The sequence below is a fragment of the Microtus ochrogaster genome, chromosome 16 (genome assembly GCF_000317375.1).
Source record: "Microtus ochrogaster isolate Prairie Vole_2 chromosome 16, MicOch1.0, whole genome shotgun sequence".
NCBI classification, from domain to species: Eukaryota; Metazoa; Chordata; class Mammalia; order Rodentia; family Cricetidae; genus Microtus; species Microtus ochrogaster.
In genome coordinates this window covers 41,209,810-41,236,590 of record NC_022018.1, presented here as the reverse complement: position 1 = coordinate 41,236,590, position 26,781 = coordinate 41,209,810, and the positions used below count along the sequence as shown (strand labels likewise).

General features: G+C 44.7%; 1 protein-coding gene across 1 annotated transcript in view; it reads left to right on the top strand.

Annotated features, from left to right (window-relative positions):
• F13a1 (coagulation factor XIII A chain) overlaps nt 1-26,781 on the top strand; it is a 157,279-nt gene that overhangs the window by 112,826 nt on the left and 17,672 nt on the right. Inside the window, exons 11-13 of the mRNA XM_005355047.3 lie at nt 6,101-6,254; nt 12,978-13,265; nt 18,304-18,464. Of these exons, the coding sequence (XP_005355104.1) occupies nt 6,101-6,254; nt 12,978-13,265; nt 18,304-18,464 (603 nt within the window). The remainder of the gene's footprint in view (nt 1-6,100; nt 6,255-12,977; nt 13,266-18,303; nt 18,465-26,781) is intronic.

The window sequence follows — 26,781 nt, the reverse complement described above, 5'->3', positions numbered from 1 at the left end:
GACAGCTCCTGTATCCATCTCCTTCTGGACAATCACTCTGGCTGCTGTTTGATGCTCATAGCAGCCCTCTTAAAATGAGTATTGCAGGCCTCCCCACTCAACAGACAAGACAACCAAGGCAAAGGCAGGCAGAGTGCCTAATAGCCTTTTCCTGGTAATCTAGCTAATAAAGAGGAGTGCTGGATTTTGAAAGCAGGTGGGCATCTGAGTTTAGGCTGGCAGCCACTCTGGAAAGAATAAGTATTTAGTGTTAGCTTTCATCAGGGAAGGCTATGGGGAGCGCAGGGACCCACGTACTTGAGATGTGTAATCCTCAGAGGGGAATTTGTCAGTAAGTCCATTCACACAGTGGTTGTTAAATGTGACAATACAAAGAACACATATACATAACCATTGTATGAGCAATATAGTCAACATGAGATTGCATTTGTACATGGAGATGCATTCATTGAGAAAATCAAGTCAGGAAGTGAAAGACAGCAAAGGCCTCAATACTCTAAGGCAAAAAGAAACCTGGCAACCATGATTCCCTGTGTCAAAACAGTTGGTCCCGACCCATGATAACTTCACTCATAATCTTTTAACTTTGTAATGGTGCAAAGAAATACAAATTCAATAGGAACCACACTTCGGATTTTGGATTCAAATGTCTTGCTCAGAGACTCATGCACTGTTAGATCCTCCCAGATGATACTGGGTGGCAGCGAGCTGCAGCTCCCAGACACCCCATAACCACAGGGAAAATAGCAGACCCCTACAGTGGGCCTCGCCACTCAGCTATGATGTCCTGCAGGGGAGGTATATGAAGCTCATCAGACCTTCAGTTTATAGTGAGTTTAATCGAAATACAATCTCTTTAAAGCAAAGAGCATCTTAAGGCCATAGTCCTGGGAGCAGAGCACTGCGGAGTTACAGGGGAAAGAGTAATGGTCAGTGTTTATTCAGACAAAGGAGATCAGGAAGAGGGTAGGAGCACCCAGAGAGAGTGAGATGGCTCGGCGGGTAAAATCACTTGCTGCCGAGCCTGACGGCCTGAGTTCCATCTCTGGGATCCACATAGCAAAACCCAACTCGTAAACTTGTCTTTTGACCTCTCTATACATAACATGGTACACACATTAAATAAATAAATTTGAAAGGAAGGAAGAAGTTGAGGGAGAAAAAGAAATTTCAGGCAGAGGATGACCTGGGCATCCAAGGGCTGTGTGTGGACAGCTAACAGCTCTAGAGAGTCACCAGCATACTCATGATGTATCAGGGTGTCAAACAAAGGTAAAGTCTAAAGGCCTATGTGAGATCTTCAAAACTTGAGAAATTAATCCTTTATCCTATATGTTATCAATGCCAAAGGCATCAACCAGGGCACCGACAACCTGCAGAACGTGGGTTGGCTAGAATTGTCACTGAAGATAGGGGACCTGCCTGAGAGATTATTGTCTCTCTATGAGTGAAATGGGAAGGCTTCATGTCATTCTAACAAAAAAGAAAAAAGAAACAAATCCTAACAAAAATATCTAGGAAAAGAATGATTTATCTGGGCTGTGGTTTGAGGGGGAATGGACCACTGTGATGAGAAGGTATGGCAGCTGAGGCAGGAGCATGAAGCAACTGGCTACCTTACCTCAGGAAGTCTCCTGGAAGCAGGGTTAGCCTGCCCTGAGCAACTCACTTCCTCCAGCTCTTAAAGGATCCACAAGCCTCCCCCAACCATGTCGTCAGCTGGGAACCAAGTGTTCAAACACATGATCCCGTGAGGCACACTCACACTCAAAGCTAAACAAACAGCATTCACCAGGAAAGGAGGAAGAGCGTTGAGAAGTACGAGGGAAATAAGTGTCAGAATTTAGACGGCAAAAGCACAGATGTGAAGTGCACAGAAGTAAAACACTGTACCTGCCATGGCGGTTTCCAGATGCCTCGGGAGACTGGTCTCACTGTGCTAGGAGTTTTATCCATTTGATTTCACTTTGGCATTTGAAAATTCGTACAAACCTTCCCTGCTGTCATCTGACAGTTTATGACACTCCGAGAATCTCTTAATGGGAGATCATTCTGAAACCCATGAAGCTTTATTTTTCTATTTTTTTTTTTTATTGTACCTGATCGCTACAAAGAAGGAGAGAGGCTGGCCTCCTTACAGTAGTGAAAGGCCTAATAGCTGTTAATGCAAGCGCTTTTTGCTGTTATTAAATATAGATCAGGGTGTTGGGAATGTCATCAGGATTTGCAGATAATTGCCCTCTCTTGCTGCAGGAGAGGCTTCTTTGTCAGAGGGTGCAGGCTGTTGCTTTAGGCTGGGCTGTATTCCAGGTTCAAGATATCTGTCAGAGATATATGAGCTTGCCTAAAAGCAAATGAGGTTTCTTCTCTCAGGAGTGCTCACCAGAACCCCGTAGGGGTGAGCTGGTAATTTTACTATGGGTCTCCGTGACTCAGTGTGAAGCTGCCGCCCCTTCCCTCCCTCCATGTGTGTGTTATCCTTCCTCTTCCTGCCCCAGGGATGTCGGTAGGTAGCTTGCCTCTTCTTGCCTCCCAGCACACTGACATCTTAGCCATTCCTTTCCAGCTCCCAGGCCATCCAGTTCACTGATTAATCATCAGCTTTTCTAGGGCTTTCCTTGGACTCTGAGTGAAAATAGAACCTGAAAGGGGAAGGAGGCATGGAAAATGTTCTCTCCTTTCTTCTCTCTCGCTCTTCACAAAAAGAAATGTGGGGTGCTTTCGGATGTCACATCTCAGTCTTGCATTCCATCAAACCCCAAGCATGGTGATACCCAAGTAGAAGAGGAAGTATACAATGATGTTCAAGAGGAGAGGGCCAGCCCAGGGAAAAGTCCAAAGGGATGAGGTCATGGGCTAGCCTAGGGTGAAGGTCAAGGATGGGCCGTGGATTTCCAACCCAAAGTGAAGGTCAAAGAGACCAGAAAAAGGGAAGATTAGAGGAAATGGGTTGTGGACCAGCCAAGGTAAAGACCAGGAGAATGATCTATGGGTTGGCTCAGGATTGTAGCTCTCCAGTAGCTACTCTCCTGATCCATGCCCACAAAACTTCACTTGGCTGATTGATAAATCTTGGTGCTGTCATCTGTAGCAAATATAACAATATAGACTTTGTGAGATTAATGTTCGAGCCTTACTTTATCACCTACAAGGTATCTTGAAACACTGTGGTCATTTACCCAGTGCTGACTGCGTCCTCCTTAGTAGGGGCCTGATTTGTGTAAATTCAGAACATTTTGTGAGGAAGTGTGGAAGGTTATTCTCTTTAATCCCAAGCTTTAAAGTTAGGAGAACATCATCATGCTCCCACCATTATCCCCTAATGGTCACACCAGTTATAATCAATTAGGAACTTTTCAAGCCATGTTCACACGGATTTTTCCTCATTCTGGACTAAAAGATTCCTATGAAACTAGCGAGGTGGGGATGATGGTTTTTCATGTTATAGAAGCCAGAGCTGAAATTCAGAGTTAAGTTAACATGACTTCCTGCAGGTCCACAGCTAGCATCGGAGCCAGGGTTTCCCCACAGCTAACCCAGCACCTCTCTGGACCTTGAGTCTTTGCACCTGCCCATCCGATGCCTGCCTTCCCTCATTCCTCAGCTCATAGGCTGACTCCTACGCGTCTTACACATTTCAACCTGTTACTCTTCGGCCACCTCCACATTGCTCCGTGAACCCACAGAGAACTTTGGTGTTGCCTTCTTACTGTGCTTCTGGCACTGTATTCCAGAAGTCCTCAGGCCTGGATATTCATTAGGGTCCTCTGAGACCACTTTAAAACGTGACCTATTTAGAACCCCACCCAAGCCTCCATAATAAGACATCTACCTGTTTTTAGCAGTCCCCCTGCTACACAACACACTCAGATAATTGTGACTGCCAGAATCTCCCCTACCCCTGTGTCAACTCTAAAATGGAAGGACCAGATCTATTTTGCTCAACATTACAGCTCTGGCACTCTGGACACTATCTGAGAAAGCTATTAAATAATACATAATTATCAATAACATTTACAGAGTGTTACCTCTATGTCAGGCACTATGGTAAATAGTTCACGTGCATTTACTTCAGTTAATTCTGCCAGTAATTCTATGAGGAAGGCGCTTTTATTACCTCACTTAAAGGAACAGAAGCTAAGCCTAGAGAGGGCTGGAAAAACCTCCGGTAACTACACCGACCATTGGCAGTGGAGATGTTTCCCACCCATGCCCCGGTAATTCATGGATCTCCAAAACAGAGAGTATATGCACCACAATAGGGGCCTGTGGAGTCACCTTTCAGATAGATTTGACACTGCTTCTAGAAAGCACAATGGGGACACAGAACCTTGGAAGAGCATGGGTTCAGCTTCACTGCAAGGCACTGTCTCCAGTGCCTAGTTTAGATGGTGAATCACCAAGAATTGTCTAAATTCCTCCTGGATGGTTTAATTATACTTTTACATTCATTTTTTTGGCTACAAGTAACACAGTTACTATGACTGAAACAGGCAAGAATTTATACTTATCTAAGAAAGCCTGAAGTTGGCAGTCCAAGCTTGGTCCCTTTGAATGGCTCACAGGGCTGGCAAGTCTCCATCCTCGCTGCATCTTCTCCTGTCTGACCAAGCTTTTGTTCACTGTCCCAGGTAGACAACAGCTCCAAGCAGTATGTCACTCCCCATGACAACATCTAAGGAATAAATGGAGGGATAGACTCCCCAAGTCCCTCTCTCCTTCTGTAGAGGTCAGAATTCTTCCCAGAAAGTCACGTAGCTGACGTTCTTCCCTCTTACAAATGGATTATACAGCCTTTGCTAGCTTAGCACCATCCAGGAAGGCAAGAAGTGAGCACGATGCTTCAGGGTCCTCTGAGACCACTTTAAAACGTGATATATTTAGAACCTCACCCAAGCCTCCATAATAAGACATATACCTGTTTTTAGCCGTCCCACTCCTATATACAACACACTCAGATAATTGTGACTCGCAAAATCTCCCCTACCCCTGTGCCAACTCTAAAATGGGGGTTCAAACAGGGTTGAATTTACCAGGAAGAGAAAGGAAGAAAAGAGACGTTCACTGATGAGACAGCTGACCGTGCCTGCCTCAGATATTCTTCCTTGATTCATGAATGATACAAAGTGGATTCCCCTTCAGAATTATTTAAAATCCTTTATTTGTTTATTTGCTTGGTGTGTGTGTGTGTGTGTGTGTGTGTGAGAGAGAGAGAGAGAGAGAGAGAGAGAGAGAGAGAGAGAGAGAGAATGTGCATGTGCATGCCATGGCTAATGTATAACAATCAGAGGACTCTGAGTAGTTGGTTATGTCCTGGCATCCTTACATGGTTTCTGAGAATCAAACTCTAGTGGTCAGGCTGGCATGGTGAGCACTTTTACTGGCAGAGCTGTATCTCTGGCCCGAGAATGTTTTTAAAAGGAGTTTGCCTGCTGGCTTCACTTCAGTCGAATAAAGGAACACACCAGTGCTAGGGTCTGGATGTCTATAATATGGAACAGCAAAGATTTTTGGAGACAAGAAATTTGCTTTTTTTCCCAATTAAGACATGACATTTGTGCATCTCTGTGTGGTCTGAGATGGCAGTGTGTGAGGACAAAAGATAATAATTCCAGTTCTTCAGTCATTGTATGTGCTGGGAGCTTTATACTTTCTCAACGTTCAAGTGTGTGCCACAGATTGTATTAACCAATGACGTCGAAAAGTCAGAAGGAATTCCATCAGTCAAACTGAAATGTGTTGCTCTGGACTGAACTCTTTCTCGTGCCCTTCACTTCACTTCCTTGTCTCTCGTAACCCCTATTTCATTCTCTTCTTCAACATCAGCATTTCCGTTTCCGTGAATAAGTGAGAACATGGGGTATTTGTCTTTCTGTATCTGGCTTATTTCATTTAACATAACGCCTTCTTGCTACCTGTACTGCTACAACTGATAAGATCTTATGCATTTTGTGGTTAATGTTCCTTGCCTATGTGTGTCCCATTTGTTTACGTTTTGACCCACTGGCAAGCATCCGTATTAATTACGTTTTAGCTATTGTGACTATTGTAATTTGTAACAAAAACATTTGATGCTAATGCTCTCCTCTCCTGTTCCCAGGTCAACAGCGATCTTGTTTACATTACAGCTAAGAAAGATGGCACTCATGTGGTAGAAGGCGTAGATACCACCCATATTGGGAAATTAATTGTGACCAAACAAATTGGAGGAGACGGCATGCAGGATATCACTGATACTTACAAATTTCAAGAAGGTAATTTGCTACAACCAAATGTATTTTTCCCCAATTCCGTTTAGTACTTATTCACTGTCAGAATGAAATATGTTTCAGAGAATGCCCTGGCATTTGCAGCATCTGGTATTAAGGGCAGAAACATAAACTCTCGCAAGCAACAGACACCCACAGTTCTTCATTATTTTGCTTGCTTGTTTTGAACAGAATTCCCCTTCACATGGCTTGTGAAGTGAGTTTTCAAATTCCATTTTAGTAGACTATAGAATGCGTTCTTGCTTATATGAACCTTAATTGTTAGTAATCTATTATAACTCACTATCTGGACTATACCAACAAACATAAATAATAGAAATTCAAGTCACTTCTTCATATTTATTGAGTACTTCACAAATTATTTTTAACACATTGTTTCATTAGGTTGTCATGGAAACCTGAGGCATATGACAGATTGATAAGAGAGTGCAATCTCACTAATATAGGCCAATTGGGTTGAAGGAAGGCCAGTTTCAATTACCAAGTAACGTTTTGATGGGGGCTTGTTAACTTTGGTTATACTGTATATGTCAAATGGTACTATTGTGTTCTGTTACATCTCAATCAATACTATATCCACAGTCCTAACAGTGAACAGGACACAGCTTCTGTCCCCATACAAGAGTTAGAATCATTATACAGAGAAAGCTATGGGAACAAGGAAACACTGGCTCCTATCAAGAGAATCCAAAGAAGTGAAGCTTAGGAAAAGACCACATTTAAAGAAAACCGTACTGGGGGTTCCAAGCAGGGGAACTATAGTTTGAGACAGGAAATGTGAAGCGGTGCTAGACGTTTAGGGTACTGCAGGCCTCCATACCCGTCTTCTAGCTTAGAATACCCGGTGCCATCTGGGTGAGAATACTGGCAGTTTTGAGAGCAGAAAGATACAATATCTTTTGGAAATGTTTCACCTCCAGAGATTCTTCAAAGTGGCATTTATTTTAGTGAATGAAAAAAAAAATTATGACTAGTTAGCATATGCTAAATATTCATTGGCATTCCTGAAGTGCCAGTGCGTGCAGGGTTTGTTTTAAATGTTTTATACTGCCTTCTTGCTCTTATTTACAAAAACAATTTGCATTATAAAGACAAAGCCTGCTGAACTGAGACAGGTGTGCAGTGTTGGAGTTTAGAGTTTTGGGCACTTGAACTTGTGAAGTTTTACTGGTTTTCTAAAGTAGTTCTGTCTCTGCATTTGGTTGTCATCTGCTGCACAACATAAACACACAAAAGCAAACCTCTCTCCTTCCTCTAGGTATTTTGACTCTCCTCTAGAAGGGAAGTTAAAAACAATATAAACACGATGAAACCACGCAAGCAAGCAATGCACTCTCTTACTGAGATGCAAAGGAAAAGATTTGAAAAAGCAAAAGGGAAACTCCTTAGAGAATGCGGAAAAACTCTCTGGATTTGCAGTCACTCAGCAGCCCACTCTTAACCACACAGCACAAGCTCATGGAGCTGGGGACACCCCAGCCCTGCCGTCTGGCTTACTAGTAGACAAAGCAGAGTCCATTCCTTGCCATGCCAGAAGACAGGTGTCATGACATGGGGTGGGCAGTTGATCCAGGTGCAAAGGACACCCAACGAGAAAGGGGCCTGAAATGCTCACAGTGCTCACGACACAAACCTATGTCTGTACCATGTTGATGTCTGAGCAGAATTGATGGAATAATTCATTTGGTCCCAACCTGATAGACTGGCCCCCTAAATGCCATGAGGTCATGATGTATCCACTTGCTCAACACATTGAATTGGCACCTACTGTTTTCAGTGTGACTGAAACACTGACTGGGCTCAGTAGTAGAGCACTTCCCAGATTCGAGTCCTGATACCACCAAAACTCCTATCCAAGGAATAAGTAAGGATTTCAAGTAGTGCTGGAGAAAGAGTTGTTCAAGAAGATGGGTAGAGCAAAAATGACAGTGTGAACTGCTTTTCTTTTCTACTGATGAGCTGGTAGATGCCTCAGTGGATGAGAGGTGAGCTCACCATCGCATGTGAGTAGTGCTTAGACATGGGGCCGGATGCTAGATCAAGGCAGCAGCAAAAACTACTGGAAAGAGATAAACACATGCAGCAGAGCCTAGCCACCATTACCTGTCACCTCCAAGGTAGCAGTGGGGACCAAACATGAATGGGGCCAGGATTAGATGTCATGAGAGGAAGACATACATCTGTCTGTGAGAGAGAAGTTGGGGCTTGGCTATGATATCCAAATGTTAAAATGCAATGCTCAGCTCTCCATGGGAGAGACTTCTGAGGTCCAATGCCACACCCCCGCAAGCCGATGAGATTCAGGGAAAGAATGGTAGGAGCTCTGAACCAACAAGAACTCCTAACACATGTGACTAGTTGTAAGAAACATTTCAACCACTTTCTGGGCTACAATTGGGTCCTAAGTGAGAATTCATCTCTTCATCAAGGATGGTGCATGGACTTCACATTCTAACTTGGCAAGTATCCCAAGGAAGTGCTATTCTGAAACTCTAGGGACTCCATTACATGTAGTGGGGAGAGGGATTGATTATTGATGTCTGCTCCAGGCATACAATAAAGCCAGCAACGATTGCTCTTGGCTGTGGCTTTACCACTCTGATTGTCATGGTACATCTTCTATAACCTCTTTGAATCCACATATACTGAAAAGATGGACACTATGTCTATATCTATGGAGATAATTGAGGACAGAAAAGAAATTATACCAGATACAGGAATGAGCTGATTTATAACTGTGAAGAGATTATTTTTCACTTCAGCTAAAACTTAATTTTAACTTTTTTTCAAAAATATAAGATTAAGAAATGTTAAAGCTTTGGAAACCAGAATCCTGAAAATTCTTCTGTGTCAATATGTCCTCTTTTGTTATGATATATGGACCCATTCCCTCTTTAGTTCATCCATTACTCCAGCTATTGCTTGAGTTTCTCTCTCTCTCTCTCTCTCTCTCTCTCTCTCTCTCTCTCTCTCTCTCTCTCTCTCCTCCCTCCAATAAGCAATTAGTCATCTCCCATATTGGATTCTTTCTCTAATCAAAAATTTCACAACACTGTGTTTCTCACCACATAAGCCATGCCCATTCTGTGTTCTCCTTATCTGCTAGCCACCATCTTGAGAGACCTGGGGGGGGATTATATCTAGCCTGTTCCTTTCCTGTCCATCCCTGTCCCATTGGGCCCCATCTGCAAACAGAACACCCTCAAGGCCACTCTTAGTTGCACAGTGGCAGTGTGGCCAGTGTCTACAGGTGCCATCCTGCTTCCCTATGTACCTTCCTGGGGGTGTTCGCTCTTTTCTTGACACCACACCTGCTTCTGCAACACTAAACGTGCCTTTCTCCACTCCCTGATGAATGCCTCTTGATTTCACTTGCCCTCTGTGAGTTCCATGCCTATCAAATTTAGGTTCTTCCTGGATAGCCGTGGTTGGCTCTCACAGGTGTGGTGACCACACCCAAGTCTGCATTTCACCACAGGCCTTACATGAGTGTGCCACAGAAACCTGAAGCCAAATATTCCCAAAGTTCTGCTCCCTCTCCCTCCTCTCCCCTGCCTGGTCTGTTCATTCTTCACTTTCTATTCGAATGAATATAACTACCTGAGAATTAGGTTGGCAAACCCTCTACTTGTCCCATCTGAAACAGCCCTCCAGTGCACCTTTTCCCTCTGGTTCCTTAGCCATGGTCTGAGAATGAAACAGCACCCCATGTAGAAAACCTTAATAGAGAGCCTGACTCAGGCTGAGGGTCCGGCCAGAGTTAGTTTCCCCATCTAATAGTAGAACCACCACAGCTGCCATAGTGCTTGGAGTATCTTAGGCTATGACTGTTTTGGCTGGAAACCAGCCATAGCTTGCCACCCCCTCCTCAGGGCAACCCTTTCTCGCCACAAAAGCTGTACTCCATGACGTGTAAGCCCGAGCCCATCAAAGCCGAAAACACAGCCTCCTGTCTTCCCATTGCTTCCAGAATGTTCCAGAAATTACCCACAAAACCTTGCTAGCTGCCTTTTTGGTCTTCTTGCTAAACTCTCTGATCATCTACGGCTGTACAACAGCCAGAGGAGTCTCTTCCTTCTTGTAGCCAGGCCCTTGCCTGTTCCCTCATCTTGGCTCACTGTGTTGAAAAGAGGACTCCTGTGCCATGCAGGCACACTAAGGGTATTTCATGCTTCCAGCTTCCACATGCCCGCATCTGTCCCAGCATCTGTGGTCCACAAATCTATACTGTGACAGATCTTCACTCGCCCCTCTGTACCCTTAAGTGAATGACTGCCTTCCTTCTTTCCTTCCTTCCTTTCTTTCTTTTTTGAAGGACTCTGTCTTAATGATGCCAAGCACAATGTCCAGTGTCTGTCTGTGGGACTGCAGGGTTGTGCTCTAGGGACAGTCTCTCAAGTTGCTCAGAACACAAACTTCTCTTTGCCACTTCTTGCCTGGACCAACTCAGCTCCTGTATCCCAGGGCAGCCCCTCTCTGGTGCTTTGCCTGGGCTTCCTGTGTTTTGCCTAAATGCATATTTGGCACGCATCCAAAGTGATAATCGCTAATGCCTTCCTTCTCGTGGACCTGTTTGCCAGATGATCACTGCTAAAGTAGTTTCCTGAACTTTCAAGGCTGGACTTTCTCGTCCTCTCTTCCTGTCTTCCTCTGGTGGCTCTATAAACATGTACCCAAGCCAATTCTGGTAATAGACCTATTGTTTCTGGCACATTCTTTCAGGCTTGACAGTTAAGTTTATAGCAAACACACATACACACACACGTACATGCACACACACACACACACACACACATCTGTTGATCTATCATGTTTTTTCTCTGCCCTCCCAAGCTAGTTTCCATTTATTACATGCCTGCTCCCTCTGATCCACCTAATGGCCCTGTGATGTACATTCCCTTATATCACCGGTGGTGTTCATATTCCCTGCCTTGTAGTTGTTATGATGTTTAAACAGAGCTACTGCGAGCAAGCACCCATCCCACGGTCTGTCTCATAATTAGCATTTAGTGGTAGTTAATAGCATCCACTAGCCTCCTCACCATCATTAAATTCAATTATTATTTTCCAACCTAATTCGCAGTACAGCAGAAGGTAACATCTTTAAATGAATATGATTGGAAAAGCCAGCATTCTTATCTTAAAGTGATCTTTTCCCCACCAGCCATTCGGATACCTAGACCTTATAAAACAAAGAATTTACTTCCATCTTTTCGTTTCTGTCCACCACGGTGAAGAACCTCTATACCGAGTTGCTTAGGGTAGAAAAAGAGAGGGGACACCATCTTCCGTACTTCCAGCAGTCTGCCCCCTTAGCCAGGTACTTTATACGAGGGTTGTCAGCACCGTTAGTCTACAGCTTATAAGGTAGTCAGGGTCTGAGCACAGCCACTGTGAGGCCACACTTACGTCCCTGTTGACTGCTTCCTAAACTGCTTATGCTATTTCTTTCTCTTCTCTGTCTCTGCATCTATCTTTCATTCTATGTGTTCATATGTTCTTTCTGTGTCTTTGTCTCTCTGTGTGTCTCTCTCTGTCTTTCTTATTCACTCGTGTGCATGTGTGTGTGTGTGTGTGTGTGTGTGTGTGGTTGTATTTGACTAACTAGGTATGGAACACAGTACCTTGCTAGACAGGTGTTCTTCCACTGAGCTGTGCCTCCTCAGCCTTTGGTTTGAAGCAGGATCTTGTAATTAGCCCAGGCTGGCCCTAAACTATCTTCCTGCCTTAGCCTCCCAAGTGCGAAGATTATAGATGCACACCGACATGCGTGCCTCTTCCTCTCCCCTTCTCCATTTTCTCTCCTTCTTCCTAGAGCAGATCCTTTCTCTCTTTTGCCCTCCAACCCTAATGCCATCCCTCCAGAAACTCACCCTAAGACATATTAATCGATCAGTACCTACCCTTCAGATAGTCTTACAGTAGAACTGTACTCCAATAGTGGTGCCTCAAAACTCTGGGCTCATACTGAAGTTACAAAGCTATAGGGATTTTCCTCCACACCTTTGTGAGTTCAGGAAAGCTGTGAACCTTCAGCAAGTTGGATCAGGCTTCCTCTAGGGGTCTAACCCAGAAGACCTTGGGCAGGGGGCATTTAACAGTTTACCAGAGTCTAGTGCCTTGAAGTAGTGCACTTTGGGGCTTGGTGGGCACTGCAGGAGGCATAGAAGGGCATGGAAGGACCCCGTCTTGGCCCCCAAAGTCAGCACAGGAAGGATCCAATTGAAAGGATTAAATGGGAGAAGGGTTGGGGGTGGGGAGACACATCCTGTTTGGGTGCAGGGAATTCTATGGACTGGAAGAAACATATACATTAGGAAGTCATCATTGTCTCTGAACTCTTTGCTTTGCAGACCCTAAATTCTAATCTCATGACTGGAACTCGGGGAGGGAAGCAAATTGCCACCTGCCAAGCCCGTAAATAGTGTCCCTAGAGAATGGACCCCTTGTACAAGCCCCTTAGTAGCCCTCATAACAGGTATACCTTGCCTAGTCACCAAGTTTTCTGACAGCCAAGGTAGCCACTATCTTTCTGGAAGCTTGGTTTTGCAGAACCTAACACAATGGTGGTGACTGCACAGAAAGGTTGATGGGCTTTCAGAGGCCATCAGCGGGGTGGGGACGGGGACACAGAGTGTTTTGAAGTCAGTGTCTTCTCAGTGAGGTATTATTTCCCTTTACCTGTCATTATCTGTGGACCTCTCCTAGGTCAAGAAGAAGAGAGACTGGCCCTTGAAACCGCTCTGATGTATGGAGCCAAAAAGGCCCTCAACACTGAAGGAGTTGTCAAATCAAAGTCTGATGTGGACATGGACTTCGAGGTGGGAAACGCTGTGCTGGGCAAGGACTTCAAGGTCACCATCACCTTCCAGAACAATAGCTCCAGCCTGTACACCATCCTGGCGTATCTTTCGGGCAACATCACATTCTACACCGGGGTCTCCAAGAAAGAATTCAAGAATGAAGCATTTGAAATGACACTGGAGCCCTTATCCTGTAAGCTAACAAATATGTTGATCTCTCCAGGACCTGTTTGTTACCTGTCTCTGTCTCACTGTCAACACTGTCAGGGCTTTGGTTCTCACCAGATCCCAGTATTGGGGGGACACATTGAGAGGGAGCTTTAGAAAACCCTCAAGTCTTCCATTTTTGTGTCTCATGAGCAGAAAGGAACGCTGAAATCTTCTAAGCCTAGAGTCCCAAGAATTGGAGGATCTCTCTCGCCCCTCCCCTCCCCCCATCTCCCATATGTCTATCTGTGCTGTTTCATCACCATAAGAGTTCAGGATATTTGAAGCGGGGCAGGATGGCCATGCTGAAGCCTGCACTGGGGACTGCAATTTTGAGCATGCTCACTGTTCCTGGGGATACGAGGTAGGCTCAATATTCAGCCCCAAGTTTGCATACAGGAGGAACTACTGTAGGCAGAGAGCTAAGTCAGAGAAAACTGAGAAGCACTTCCTGGGTCTCTGGACCTGACATGTGGAGCTGAAACTGAGAAGGAAGGGAGTACCAGAGCAATACTGTCCCCAAGCAGAGACGAGCAAGCAGGCCACACCCAACCTATGAGCCAATCACACACCTCTGTTGTCCCTGAGCTCCCTAGACACTGTAGCTGTCCCATCCCTGTACCTCCAGAGCGGAGTTTATAGAGAAAATAAAAAGCTGCTCCTGAAAATCTGGATTCCAATAAACCCAAACTGAAGGAGATGAGTATTCCTAGGTTTGGTGATGTAGCCAGCAGTCAAAAAAAAAAAAAATCACCATGGTATTGCCTATGGAAACTAGAAGATTTGACTCCCTACCCCCATTTTCTGGGTTGCTACTTGATGTAGGAGGGCTAGTCCACTGTGGGTAGTGCCACCACCATGGGTTGCTAGTCCTGGGTTGTATAAGAAAGCTAGCTCATAAGCAGAGAAAGAAAGCAAGTAAGCAGCACTCCTTCATGGTCCCTGCTCCAGTTCCCGCCTCCAGAGTCCTGCGCTGAGCTCCTTGTCCTGGCTGCCCTCTCCTGTGCCAAATATTCCTTTCCTCCCTAAGTTATTTTTGGCCATGGTGTTTTAGCACAGCAACAGAGAGCACACTGGATCATCCGGGTTCTAGCATGTGCTGGACACAGGGGAGTGCAAATCTTTGTGGATCTTCTGGTCTTGTAAATGAACAAGGCAATAAGCAACCCAACTAGCTAGGCAGGGTATATCATCTGATGATACGTAGAATACGAGAATACAAAGCAAATTAAGAACGAGAGGCATAGAAGGTGGAGCCTTTAAAAGGCAGAGTCTTGTGGAAGATAATTAGGAGATGAAGGCCAAATTGACCTTGGAAGGAGTTGCTGCTGGTCTGTGGAGTGAGTCAGTTCCTGGGAGAGCAGCTTATTATAAAGTGGGGTTGCTTTGCAAGCACATGGCCAGTTCTCTTTCTGTTACGCCAGCACCATGCTTTTTGGGTGCTCCAGCCACTAACATTATGAGATAACTAGACATATTTTCCTTATAAATTTCCAAGTCTCTATAATTTAGTAAAACAACAAAATCAGACTTAAATAGGAATAAAAGCAGCCAATGGAAATTGAAGAGCTGAAATTATACAAGGAATTGCAAACTTGGGCTTTATTTCCAGTTGGTATTTCCTTTGAAGACTTTGAGTATGACCATACTCGGGACCGTACCTAGGCTGGTGAGATACTTAGGAGGTGAAGGCACTTGCCACCAAGCCTGGCGACCTGGGTTCCATCCCTCACACGGTGGAAGGAAAGAACCAACTCCTGTCTAGTGTCTTCTGCTCTCCACTCACATGCCCGTACACAAACACACAGCAATAATGTTCTAAATTAAAAAATTAAGCAAGCTCACATTGGCTGCTGTGCTGAGGAGAGACTCACGGAAGCAAGAATGAAGCTTGGAGACCAGCTAGGATGCTTTAACAATCATTGAGCTGAAATGTGGTGGTCGCGCTGCCGATATGAGCAATCAATCTGAATGCACTCTGAAGGTAGAGTCCACTTGATTGGCCTATGCAAGTGAGAGGAAGAAGTGAAGGAGCTCCACGAGTGACAGGTCTGAAATGCCTTGCTAAGGTTCCAGCTTAGTGGGAAACTGAGACTGGATTCACGCGGTCAAGGCCATGAAGATAACAGAACTTAGATTCCCCTTGGGCAAGAACACTGAGCCAATGGGTGCAAACTTGGGCCCTGAGTGAAACTGTCTACAATCCACCAGATCTCCCTACACCAGAAATAGAGCACGACTCTTTTCCCACCTTCCAAACACCCTGTCAAACTTCCTCCTTCTCTCCTTAACCCAATTAAAGGATGGAGTTAAGTCATCTTGAACTTCAGAATCAACATGACCAACCACTGCAGATTCTCATTCTCACCCCCAGACCTTCCCATGATTATGGACTGTATGTTCTCAACACATAAACCAAAATAAACCAATCCATCTTAAAAATTAAAAAGGGGGGATGGGTTTATAAGAGTTAGAATGTAATACATTATTCTACAGAGTCATTCATGTAGGGACCAAGCCTAAGCCCAAGTCTATTTTAATACAGCTCCACCCACTCAGAGAACCCAGTGCTTGTCCTAGATAACTCCAATGAAATTAGAATCTCATTCTTCATTTGCTCATTTACTAATTAATGAAACTTAGCGGTGTCAGTTGCATGCTATAAAACGCACGCTGCAATCTGAAGTATATCCCACTCTTCGGCAAAAGCACACACCTCTGCCCCTAATCAAGCATTCTTAGGTGCCTCTGCTGCAAATCAAGTTTTCCACGTAGAATAGGAGGCAGACTTTTCCGATTGCTGATTAATGGAACTGTGTGGGCTAGAGTCAGCTGGGGAAGTTTGAATAACTTAAACTGCCCAGAACCTTCAAAGGTGCTGCTATCCTTGTCACTTGGCTACATTTAGTTGCCTTTGCTTTTTGGAAGAGACGAGGCAGCTCCAGCCCGTGTCTCCCCTGGCTTTCCCCAGACACCGTAAATGATGTTGGCAGCCTCCCATATCTACCACTCACACAGTGAAAATCTATTCCTCCTTCTCTTGCCGCGTTTAATAAACTTTATCTGGAACGATTTCTTGTGCAGTGGCAAAACGCGGCACTTATATAACGCACTATTTCAGGAGCACTGTTCTCTGGGGCTCTGAAGCATAGCCCGTTTCTCCAGTGCTGTGATTGAGGGAATGGTCTGCCTCCGAGAAGAAGTCAGCCCTGAGGCTGAGACTGTAAGTGGTGACAAGAGACTCTACAAAGATCGGTATGGGGATGATGGACAAGTCCTCCTACCCTAAGGAAACCTAATAGTCAAACTCTTTTCCCCAAGAAAAGCCAGGAGGAAACCACTGTTTATTACTATCCCTGGAACCACCAGGGAGCAAAATGCACCGTCCATGGAGAGCCTGTAAAAGACATGTGCTTGTTTGGGTTTATGTGTGACAAAGGGAATTTGTCGGGTCAAACTATTTGGGCTTGTTGTGTAGTTAAGAGGTAGGGTGCCATATTTAGCATGTCTGAGCCTCTGAGATCAATTCCCAGCTCGTGGAAGTAAAACAGGAAAGAGAGAGGTGAAGAGAGGGGGGAGGGACTGCTGTCTGAGCCCCTGTCCCCAAGATTGTATGACAGTTTAAGACTGTATAAGAATGGATGAAAGCCAGTTGGGTGGGTTTGCATTGATCCTGAAACAAGAACATAAAGGCAAGATTAGAGATCTATCAGAAAGCTAGAGGTGGCCTGAGAACCTACACACTGTAAAAAATAAATTAAAAAAAAAAAAAAAAAAAAAAACGACGTCCAGAGGCCAGAGGACTGCTACCTATGGCATGGCCCTCCACTGGGTTCTCAGACTCCAGGACCAGGAAATTACCATAGATGTAGGCCTCATGTGAGTATCCCACTTGCACAGACGAGCCACATGAGATGTCTCTCATTCCAGAGGCAGTCAAATGCCATCCCATACCCTGGTATGTGCCTGCTTTCGGCTGCTTTTCACCCTCTCACAAGGCAGTCACTTGTAGTGGGTTGAAATGATCCACTCTAGTGCTCAAACTGCCAGCCATGAAAACTCCTGCAGAAAGGAAGAACCAAAAGCCCAGGAATGGAGCACCAAGATGGCGGCGAGCCTATGGCTTGTTTGTAGAATCTGTGTCCTGTGTGGGGCAATGAAGGTGTGGCTCATGCATCTACCTCTGGGCCTGCCAGTTAATGGCACAGAACAGACACCTGTTTCTGAAAACAACAGTAGGCACCATACCTGGGTTCAGCCTGCAGAACTGTTCTTTGTGCTCTGGAATCCTGGGCTGTAGGAAACAGAGCCACAGAGCAAAGGGACCCAGGCCACAGATATAACTCTCTATTCTCAGCCCCCATGGAGATTGGAAGGGAAGGGAAGCCACTCATCATCCTCCAAGGCATCCTGCACAGTGTATCCTCAGCCCCTAAAGCTAGAGCAGTGTGTCAGCACAGACGTCTTCCAAATTACAGAGGAGAGAGGCTTCAAAAGCCTTTGGTGGCCTCAGACTTCAGTGCTCCTCTTCCACCATCTTGGAATTGTCTTGGCCTGAGTCAAAGCAGCCATGGTTGAAGCCCTTTGGCTCCCCTTTTTTTTTTTGGTTTTTCGAGACAGGGTTTCTCTGTGGTTTTGGAGCCTGTCCTGGAACTAGCTCTTGTAGACCAGGCTGGTCTCGAACTCACAGAGATCAGCCTGCCTCTGCCTCCCGAGTGCTGGGATTAAAGGCGTGCGCCACCACCGCCTGGCTGGCTCCACTTTTAATATTTCTGTTTGGGCTTTCTATTTTCCAGCAGCAACTCTTTTCTCTAGTAAGACTTCACTGAATATTCTATTTCTTTCTTCACCCAAGAGGCAGGAGAGTTTGCCCCTGATTGACTCTTTGTACCTGACTTTTGTGGTGTTCCTGGTGCCTTGGGTGCTAATGTGGGGGTGGAGGGGTGGGGGTGGGAGAGAGCATAAGCCAGATCCCATATCATCTCAGGTCTTGATGGCAGCCTGTTGGTTTTTACTCCCTCCAGTCAAGAAAAAGGAGGTGCTGATCAGAGCAAGTGAGTACATGAGCCACCTTCTGGAACAGGGCCTCCTGCATTTCTTCGTCACAGCTCGCATCAACGAAACCGGCAATGTCCTGGCCAAGCAGAAGTCCACAGTGCTGACTATCCCCAAGGTCATCATCAAGGTCAGTGAGCATTTCATCTCAGATAAGGAAAGAGGAGAAAGTAGTCAGGAAGTCTCTCTCTCTCTCTCTCTCTCTCTCTCTCTCTCTCTCTCTCTCTCTCTCTCGTGTGTGTGTGTGTGTGTGAGAGAGAGAGAGAGAGAGAGAGAGAGAGAGAGAGAGAGAGAGAGAGAGAGAGAGAGAGAGAGAGAGGTTTCAAAAACATAATAACATAATGGAACTAGGATCCTCCTGTTCTTTGAAAGAAGCAAGCCATCCTATATATAGTCATGTACATGTAACACTCCTCTTCTCTCCTTATTTAAATATATAGATGTGACTGCAGAGATAAATATAACCGGTGGTATAAACACACTTGTGGAGGAAGATAAAGATGTGTAATGGAGACAGAGACTAAGAACTCTCTGTGTCTTCAGAATAAAGTGGGTCAGGCTTGCAGACTGCCTACATTGTCCCACCTGCATTCTGGACAATCAAGTCACTCTCTGAGGTGTTGGTTGTGTACAGTAGGGTTATACAAGCTGGGGTGCTGAATATACATATGCCACATACTGTAAGTACCAAGAGAATGGAAATATAAATGATTTCCAGTTCTCCAGAAAGTTCCTTCCTGCATTTTCCTGTTTACAGTCTTCCCCACTCACCACAATGACCAATTTTCTGGTTTCTGTCACCGTGGCTTCTTTTGCCCACTTAGCTGATGACTTTAGTCATGCCTTTCCGAGAACTACAGGAAATTTCTTCTTAAATTACTCAGGGGGTATTGGTAAAAAAAAAAAGTTTGGGGAATTGGGTTAGAAGACAGAAATGGGGGCCTGTTTTATCTGCTTCTCACAGCATAGGCCAAGATCTTGTGCTATCAGTAGATACCCTTACCCAAGATGCCTTCCTCTCATAGAAGAAGGAAAGCAAGCATCCTGTGGTCACCTTGAAAGTGACATTTTATGCCATCTAGGTGTGGACTTAGAGGCCTTTCCTTGGTGTCTAGAGAGCATTCTTCTCTAAAATGACTGAGCAATTGGCATAGCTCCTGCTAACATGAACCTCCCTAAAATAATCAGACAATCCAAGTGGCCCCGAAATGGGGCACTGGGCAAAAATGAGAGGTGAATCTTGATTCTTATGAACCATGGACTGGAATCATTTTTTAAGCTAGCAACTGTCGCGAAGCTTTCAATATGGCTCCTCTGCATGGTTACAAACTGGGCTCAAGCAGCTGCCCTCAATCTATATATCACACATATAACTGCAGGTTCAACACGCAATAACTCCTCCAGATGAACAGTACAAATATTTCCATTTTACAAGTGAGAAAGCTGAAGTACAGAGAGGCTGTAAAACTTGTGTAAGATCGCATAGTCCAGAGGTAGAGCTAAGCCTCCGACCCCAGCAGCCTGGCTACAGAAGCAGGAGGAGAACTGTCTCGCCCACTTCCCAAAGTCTAGCTCTCTGTAGATAGTGCAGGAACCACCCCCAAGACGAGGCTCACCCAAACCTGAAGCTGTGTAAGACCCACTGAGGCAAAGAATGCCATTCCCTCTGCATCTAGGAAGGTCTGTGTCATCGTATCTCTTGTTCTTTAACTGCAACCATTTATCATAGACCCCTTGTGATGGGTACTGTCTGCACAACCGGCCTGAAGAGGCAGAATGCAAATGAGGATGTATAGGCTAAGAGAATCAGAATTCTGTAGGTAGAAGAAGGTAGAATCTGAAATGAATGCTAAACAGAAAAACGGGCACATGGGATGCTCCAGGGGTGCTATCCTCTCATGAGAGAATGAATTCAGTAGCTCGGAGCCCAGGACTATAGTAGCAAGAGTCACTCTGGCTCTCCCACAGTCAAGAGCCTTATTGAGCTCCCTCCGCTACACAGCGAAGGTATCTTTTGCTACTCTTAGGGGGGTGTTAAGCAAGGATTGTGCCCGTACTCAGACCTCTGTCTTTCTCACCAGGGGCAGAGCTCTCATGCTCACCTCATTATGAGGCAATGGCTTGTCCCTGCCAAGCTCTCAGGAGAAGCCTTTCCGAGATGTGAAGTGCTCATACCACAGCACAAAATAGAATTTAATTGCACCGCTGATAATAAACTGTGTGCATGGAAAAAAAATGATATCTTTGATCTTTTTAGGTATTATTAATTAGAAGGGTTATTTATTTAGGTGTCTGCTAGGTTCTTTAAGAGTAACTGAACTCTCCAAGATGGATCAGTGATGTCTCATTCTACAAGTTAGTAGACCAGAGAAGAACTTGAACCAGGGTTGGTGAGGTTTAGTTTGGGTTGGTTTTCATGACAGAAGCAGGGGTGCTAGTTCCGGAGGAAGCTCATTCAGAGCCAAGGCCATTGGCTGAGACTGAAGTGTAAGAGAAAAGGGAGTTCTGATTCTGTCCAGTATGAAACCTGTCTGGGAAAACTATGGACGAGCATTTGTAATGAGCCTTTCTCTGTCCCACTAGCCAGCTCCCAAATAACGACACAAAGACTTCTTAATTATGAATGTTCAACCTTAGCTTAGGCTTGTTCCTAACTAACTCTTGTCACTTAAATTAACTCATTTCTATTAATCTACATGCTACTACATGGCTTTTCCCTCTTCTCCTGCTTCCTCTATGTCCAGCTGGTGATTTCCCCTTTCTTCTTCTCTGTCTAGGAGTTTCATCTGTACCTCCTGCCTTGCTATTGACCAATCACACTGACATATCTTTACACAGTGTAATTAAATATATCACAACAGACATTATCATGCAAATCTTAGCCATTAACCCATTTTCTCCATACAGTGTTTATGTAACCCTACCAAGTCACCGAGCCTCTCAAAGTCTGTTTTCCCACTGCACAGAGAAAGGCAATAGCAATTCTCATGTCATGGGGTCTTTGTGTTGACTGAGCAATGGATGCCTGATATATGTATATCAGATATTGCAACAGATACCTGATATATGTCACTGGATCCTACTGTAGTTGCTTCTCTTCATAAATGACGGGTTCATGATCATACTTGACTAGGGAAGGTCAGAAGCCTCTATCCTCTAGTCTTTTGTGGTGTAAATGTGACTTATGAGCTACATCGTTCTCACACTGGGAATTTTATAGGCAGCAGGAATGGTGACAGCTTCAACAGAAAGGTTTGTGTGTTACAAAGTGGGGCGATTGCAGCTTTAATAAATTATCAACCAGAAAGAATAGGCTATCTTTAATGAATGGTTATCATTCAACCAGCAGAGATGGATAGAGAAACTATTTTAGATACTAGAGAAAGGCATGAGGAAGTGTGTCAGTGGAGGTAGAGACAGAAGAAGTGTCCTTTTTAGGGTAGAGGTTGGGAGCCAGGTAAGACTATGGATACCTATGGAAAAAAAAGCATGTAGGGCCATTTTTAGTTGAGTCTAGAATGTATGGACAAAACTTTTGCCATTGACTCCATGGATAACAAAGCATTTGTAGAAATTCATGACCATGTCTGTAGCATGATCCTCTCTGCCTCCCCAGAGGTCTCCTGTCTCTTTCTACAGAATCTTTGCCCCAAAGCGTTGGCTTCTGGGACTCTCCTGTTTGACCTGAGGAATTGAGTCACCTGGAAGCTAGAATCCAGCTGTTCTCTCCCACCTCCCTTTTCAGAGCGACTCTAGACTTCCTGGGATGATAATCTTATGCCCATCAGAATCTAACCTACCGGCCACCAAAGCACAAGGGCCAGTGGCCAGATCCTTAATCCCGATGAGCGCATATCAGACTTAATTCATTCCCATGGCAATAGAGGCTGGGTTTGAGTTAAATTTGTTCTCATTTGACTGTGCCCAGCATCCACCACTCGTGAGTCACGGTGTGGGATCCTCATATGGAAAGCGGCAGGGGGAGATGCTCATTAAACTTTAATGAGCATACATCGCTTTTCCCGTGCTATCAAAATATTTTGATGAGAAAAGTATATTTTATTAAAAGCAGACTTGGAAGTTTTCTCTGCCTTCCCATGTGTTGATTGTCAAAAGCTGCTTTAAGTCAAGGCGGGGAGGTTCTCCAGCATTTTAATTGTTAACGAGCAGTTGCCTTTTGGAGAGGAGGGGCCCAGAGGCCACAGACAGAACCAAGCTGGTCTCCAGACTACGTACACACTTGTCTACGTACCGTGACCCACGGTGTGGGAACAGCAATCTGATGGGGTTTTCTGCTTCTCACCAATGAGGGCTGGTAGTTCTTATGCTCAAGATGGGCAGCAGCAGCTGTGGAGGAAAGCAGGCATGCACAGTACCGGGCAAGCCTCCAGACCCATATTCCCGCCTAGAAGGCACAGAGCTAATAACATCTTCACAGCCACTATGGGCTGGTCATAATAGGTCACATAGGGAAATGCCACTGCTGACCCTATGAGTAAAATTCAGTGAAAGGCCCATCTCATCCAGCACTTACACCTACACGGCTCTGTCTGTCCAGGCTGGGAAAGAGAGACAAGTCCTTCCACTCACCAAGCCTGTTAGCCTGGTGGGAAGTTTCACCTCCTGTGAGAAGGTAACCCTTCCCTACCTGGCCTAGGTGTGCAATGGTTTAACCCTATGTCCAGATTTCATCTAGACCTAGTTACTAGCAGAGAGTAGCTTGGTTTGTCCCAATAATGATTATAATACTGTGTTCCAACTGGAGCCTTTCATTGTACACCTATGATTCTCACTGAGGTTCCCGGGCCATCTTCTTAGAACCCCGACTCTGTGTGTCTCTGGAGTGAGGCAGGGAAGATGCTAAGGGGAGTTCTGGGTCCTGTTCTCTCAGCGTCCTGACTTATACTCCTCTGTCTCAAAGGACAAATTAACATTTGGGAAACCGCTTGGGCTGCAGTCAGTATCCTGAACCACTTAACAGTTACTAGGTGAGGGTTGATAAAGCTTCCATTTGATTTATGGGAGCATAAATGTCCAAATTTTTCATCAATGCCAAGTAGAAAAACAAAGGGCTCGTCCCTGAGCCCTATGCTAAAGGCTTGGGAACTGACCACTTTCCCTTCTCTGTGTGACAAATACTTCATGTGTATCAACTAAAAAGCAGAAAGGGTGATTTTGGCTCACAGTTTCAGAGTATCAGTCTGCAATCAGTTGTTACTTAATGATGGTGACAGAGAAATATGATAGCCAGGAAGGTGTGAAAGAGAGACAGAGGCCCGAGCCCTAGCAGCTCTTTCAAGGACATAACCCTAATGGCATAACTTTCTTCCACAGCCCTAATTCTTAATGTCTCTACTGCCTCTCATGCTTGTAGCCTAAGATCCAAACCATGTTATCCTCCATGTTTTCAATAAAAGAAAAAGTATATACTCTCTCCAGCCTCCTTGTTCTACAATGATTTTGGCCCATTCACCATGACACAGCTCTTCCCTTCAAGGGTAGATCTAAGGGCTAAAAAACCAGGATGGATGGATACTTTGTCCTCTCTCTGAACTTCCTTCTCCCAAAGAATGCATAATGGGAGAGGCGGCTTTCTGCTGTGGCTTTTTGTGCTCATGCCCTTCTGTTGCTTTGGGTCAGAGATAATCACAACTGTGCAGTGAGATAGCACAAACTGCGTCAAGAGAGAAGGCACGCTCTGGACTGTGTGAGCTCCAAGGCGCTGATGGGTGCACCCCATCATCTCACCTTTCTGGACAGATGTGTAACAGTGTTCATGTGAGAAGCAAAGGGAAGCATCAGGCTATGGTAACTGAGATACCCAACATGTAGGTTGTTCTATGCATTTCCTGTTTGCTGTTGTCTAAATCTTCAAGAAGACAAACACACAGAGGAAAGCATCTGGAACCAGCAACCACATCTTCCTACCCTGTGATTCAACTAGAGGTGGACTACAGGATCTCTCTTGGGAAAGTATATCCCCAGTTTCACCCTAAATAGAAAAATCCCATTATCATCCAGCACTGTACCTCAAGGCCTCAAGGCTACCTTGTCACATTTCACCCTGGTGCGGGAATCTAATTCTTTCCTCATAAAGTCAAAAAGAAAAAGGTGGGTGGTAGCTGTGTTTTCAAATATAGTTCAGGGTCAACTTAAAACCATTGCCCTCAGAGGATGGTTTAGCAAAAACATGAAAAGCTAACGCAGCAAATGAGTCTTCGGTGGGATGCTATTTTTATCTCATCTGTCAGAGATCACAGCGTGGGTGGCATTTCAAGGAGAATGTTTTAAGTCAGAAAGACCTAGATTTATTTCCGGGTGGGTTCTTCCAATTTACTAGCATCGAGTTATCTTTTAAGTTTTGCTTTCATGCGAAGAGAATAGAGGTAGTGATTACAATGTGTATCTCCAAGTCTGTAGAGCAGCAAGGTTTCAAAGGACAAAGGAAGGGAAATGATGGACAGCGTCCCTGTATTGCTAAGTAAATACCACTGAAAACTGCCTGCTTATTGTTATTGTTATTAAACAGATCTAGGACGGGATATGGTTAGGCAATGCTTTAGTACCAACTGCATTTGTGTCTAATTCTCCTCCTTACTGTATGAACTCAGCCAAGTAATGCAGCTTCTCTGTGCCTCCATTTCCTCTCTGTAAACTCTCAGCATCTACCTGGCATCCTTCTATGGATTAAATGACTTGCTACAAGTTTCCACAGTGACAGATATTTCAGATCCACATTGTCAGCATGGTGTATGTTAGCCCCACAAATGTGACAGGTACCATTGTTGTATGAGGCCGCTTGTTCATTCGCGGCCGCTTAAACCTAAAATAACCACACAGAAACTATATTGTTTACAACACTGCTTGGCCTTTTATCTTATGCATATTTTAAGTTCACTCTTAAATCTTAAATTAACCCATTTCTAGTATTTTATATTTTACCACGATGCTCATGTCGTAGCTATCAGCAAGGTTCCGGCTGGCAGCTTGTGTTTTTCTCCTCTGGAGGCTCCATGACATTTCCAGTTTTTGTTTTTAAAAAATGCTAAGTGGGCATGGCTAGGGCCATCAGGGCCCTGCCTGCTTGCTCTGCCCAGTCCAGCATGGTGGAAGCAAGTTCACTGCATATCTGCAAGCTGCGCACACTGCCCCAGTTTCAAGTATGCAGCAGGTCTATGTTGAGCCATTAAGCAGTTTGTAACATGCTGCTCACAGACCCCATTTAAATGCTCAGCCTCCTGAAAGAGCCAGAGTTCATGCTGGCAGCACGGACCTCTCTTAAGAGAGCTATGGCATGCTAACAGCTGAAAAAAATATGGCTAAACTTTGTTTTTTTGTGTCTAGAGTTCCTTTCCAAGCCCTTTCAGGGTTTTTTTTTTTAATATTTATTATTTATTTATTATGTATACAATATTTTGTCTGAGTGTATGCCTGCAGGCCAAAAGAGGGCATCAGACCTCATTACAGAGGTTGTGAGCCACCATGTGGTTGCTGGGAATTGAACTCAGGACCTTTGGAAGAGCAGGCAATGCTCTTAACCACTGAGCCATCTCTCCAGCCCGCCCTTTCAGGTTTTATGTGGATTTTAGCTAGCACACATTGGAGTGCCAATTTGTTATAAGAGGCTGCTTGTTTGTTCCCAGCTGCTTAGACCCCAAATAATCATACAGAAACTATATTATTTACAACACTGCTTGGCCTATTAGTTTATGCATATTTCAAGCTCACTCTTATATCTTAAATTAACCCATTTCTACTATTTTATAGTTTACCATGAGGCTGTGGCTTACCTGCAAGGTTCTGCCAGCACCTGTCTCAGGTGGGACTACACAGCTTCTCCCTGACTCTGCCTTCTTTATCCCAGCATTCAGACTAGTATTCCCTGCCTAGCTCTGTTCTACCCTGCTATAGGCTCAAAGCAGTTTTCTTTATCCATTAACCAATAAAAGCAAAACATATACAAAAGGACTTCCCATATCAATACCAACAAAGCCTGAATTTTTCAAATTTCACTTTATTTTAATTCATTTAAGTGTAACATAGCCACCTGGGCTAGTAACTATGACCTTGGGCAGCACAGACTTTTACATGACTTGACCTTGGCAAAATGGTTGTCATCATTTAGTAAATGACAGCCTGTGTGTTAGCAGAGAGCAGTACCAGCTCTGGAGCTGGTGAACAGTTTACAAACAAGCAACTGCTTATTTCCAGCAGTGACCATGGGGTGAGGAGGAGGGAGGAAATTCAATTTCCAATGGTACGTGGACAACATGATTGAAAGCACTTCAAATAAAGACTGTTAGGTGAATACAATAAATTGTGTGAATCAAACTGCCAACTTAAGTCATTTTCACTCTCAAAATTTTCTTTTATTTCAATTTCCTCTCTCTCTCTCTCTCTCTCTCTCTCTCTCTCTCTCTGTGTGTGTGTGTGTGTGTGTGTGTGTG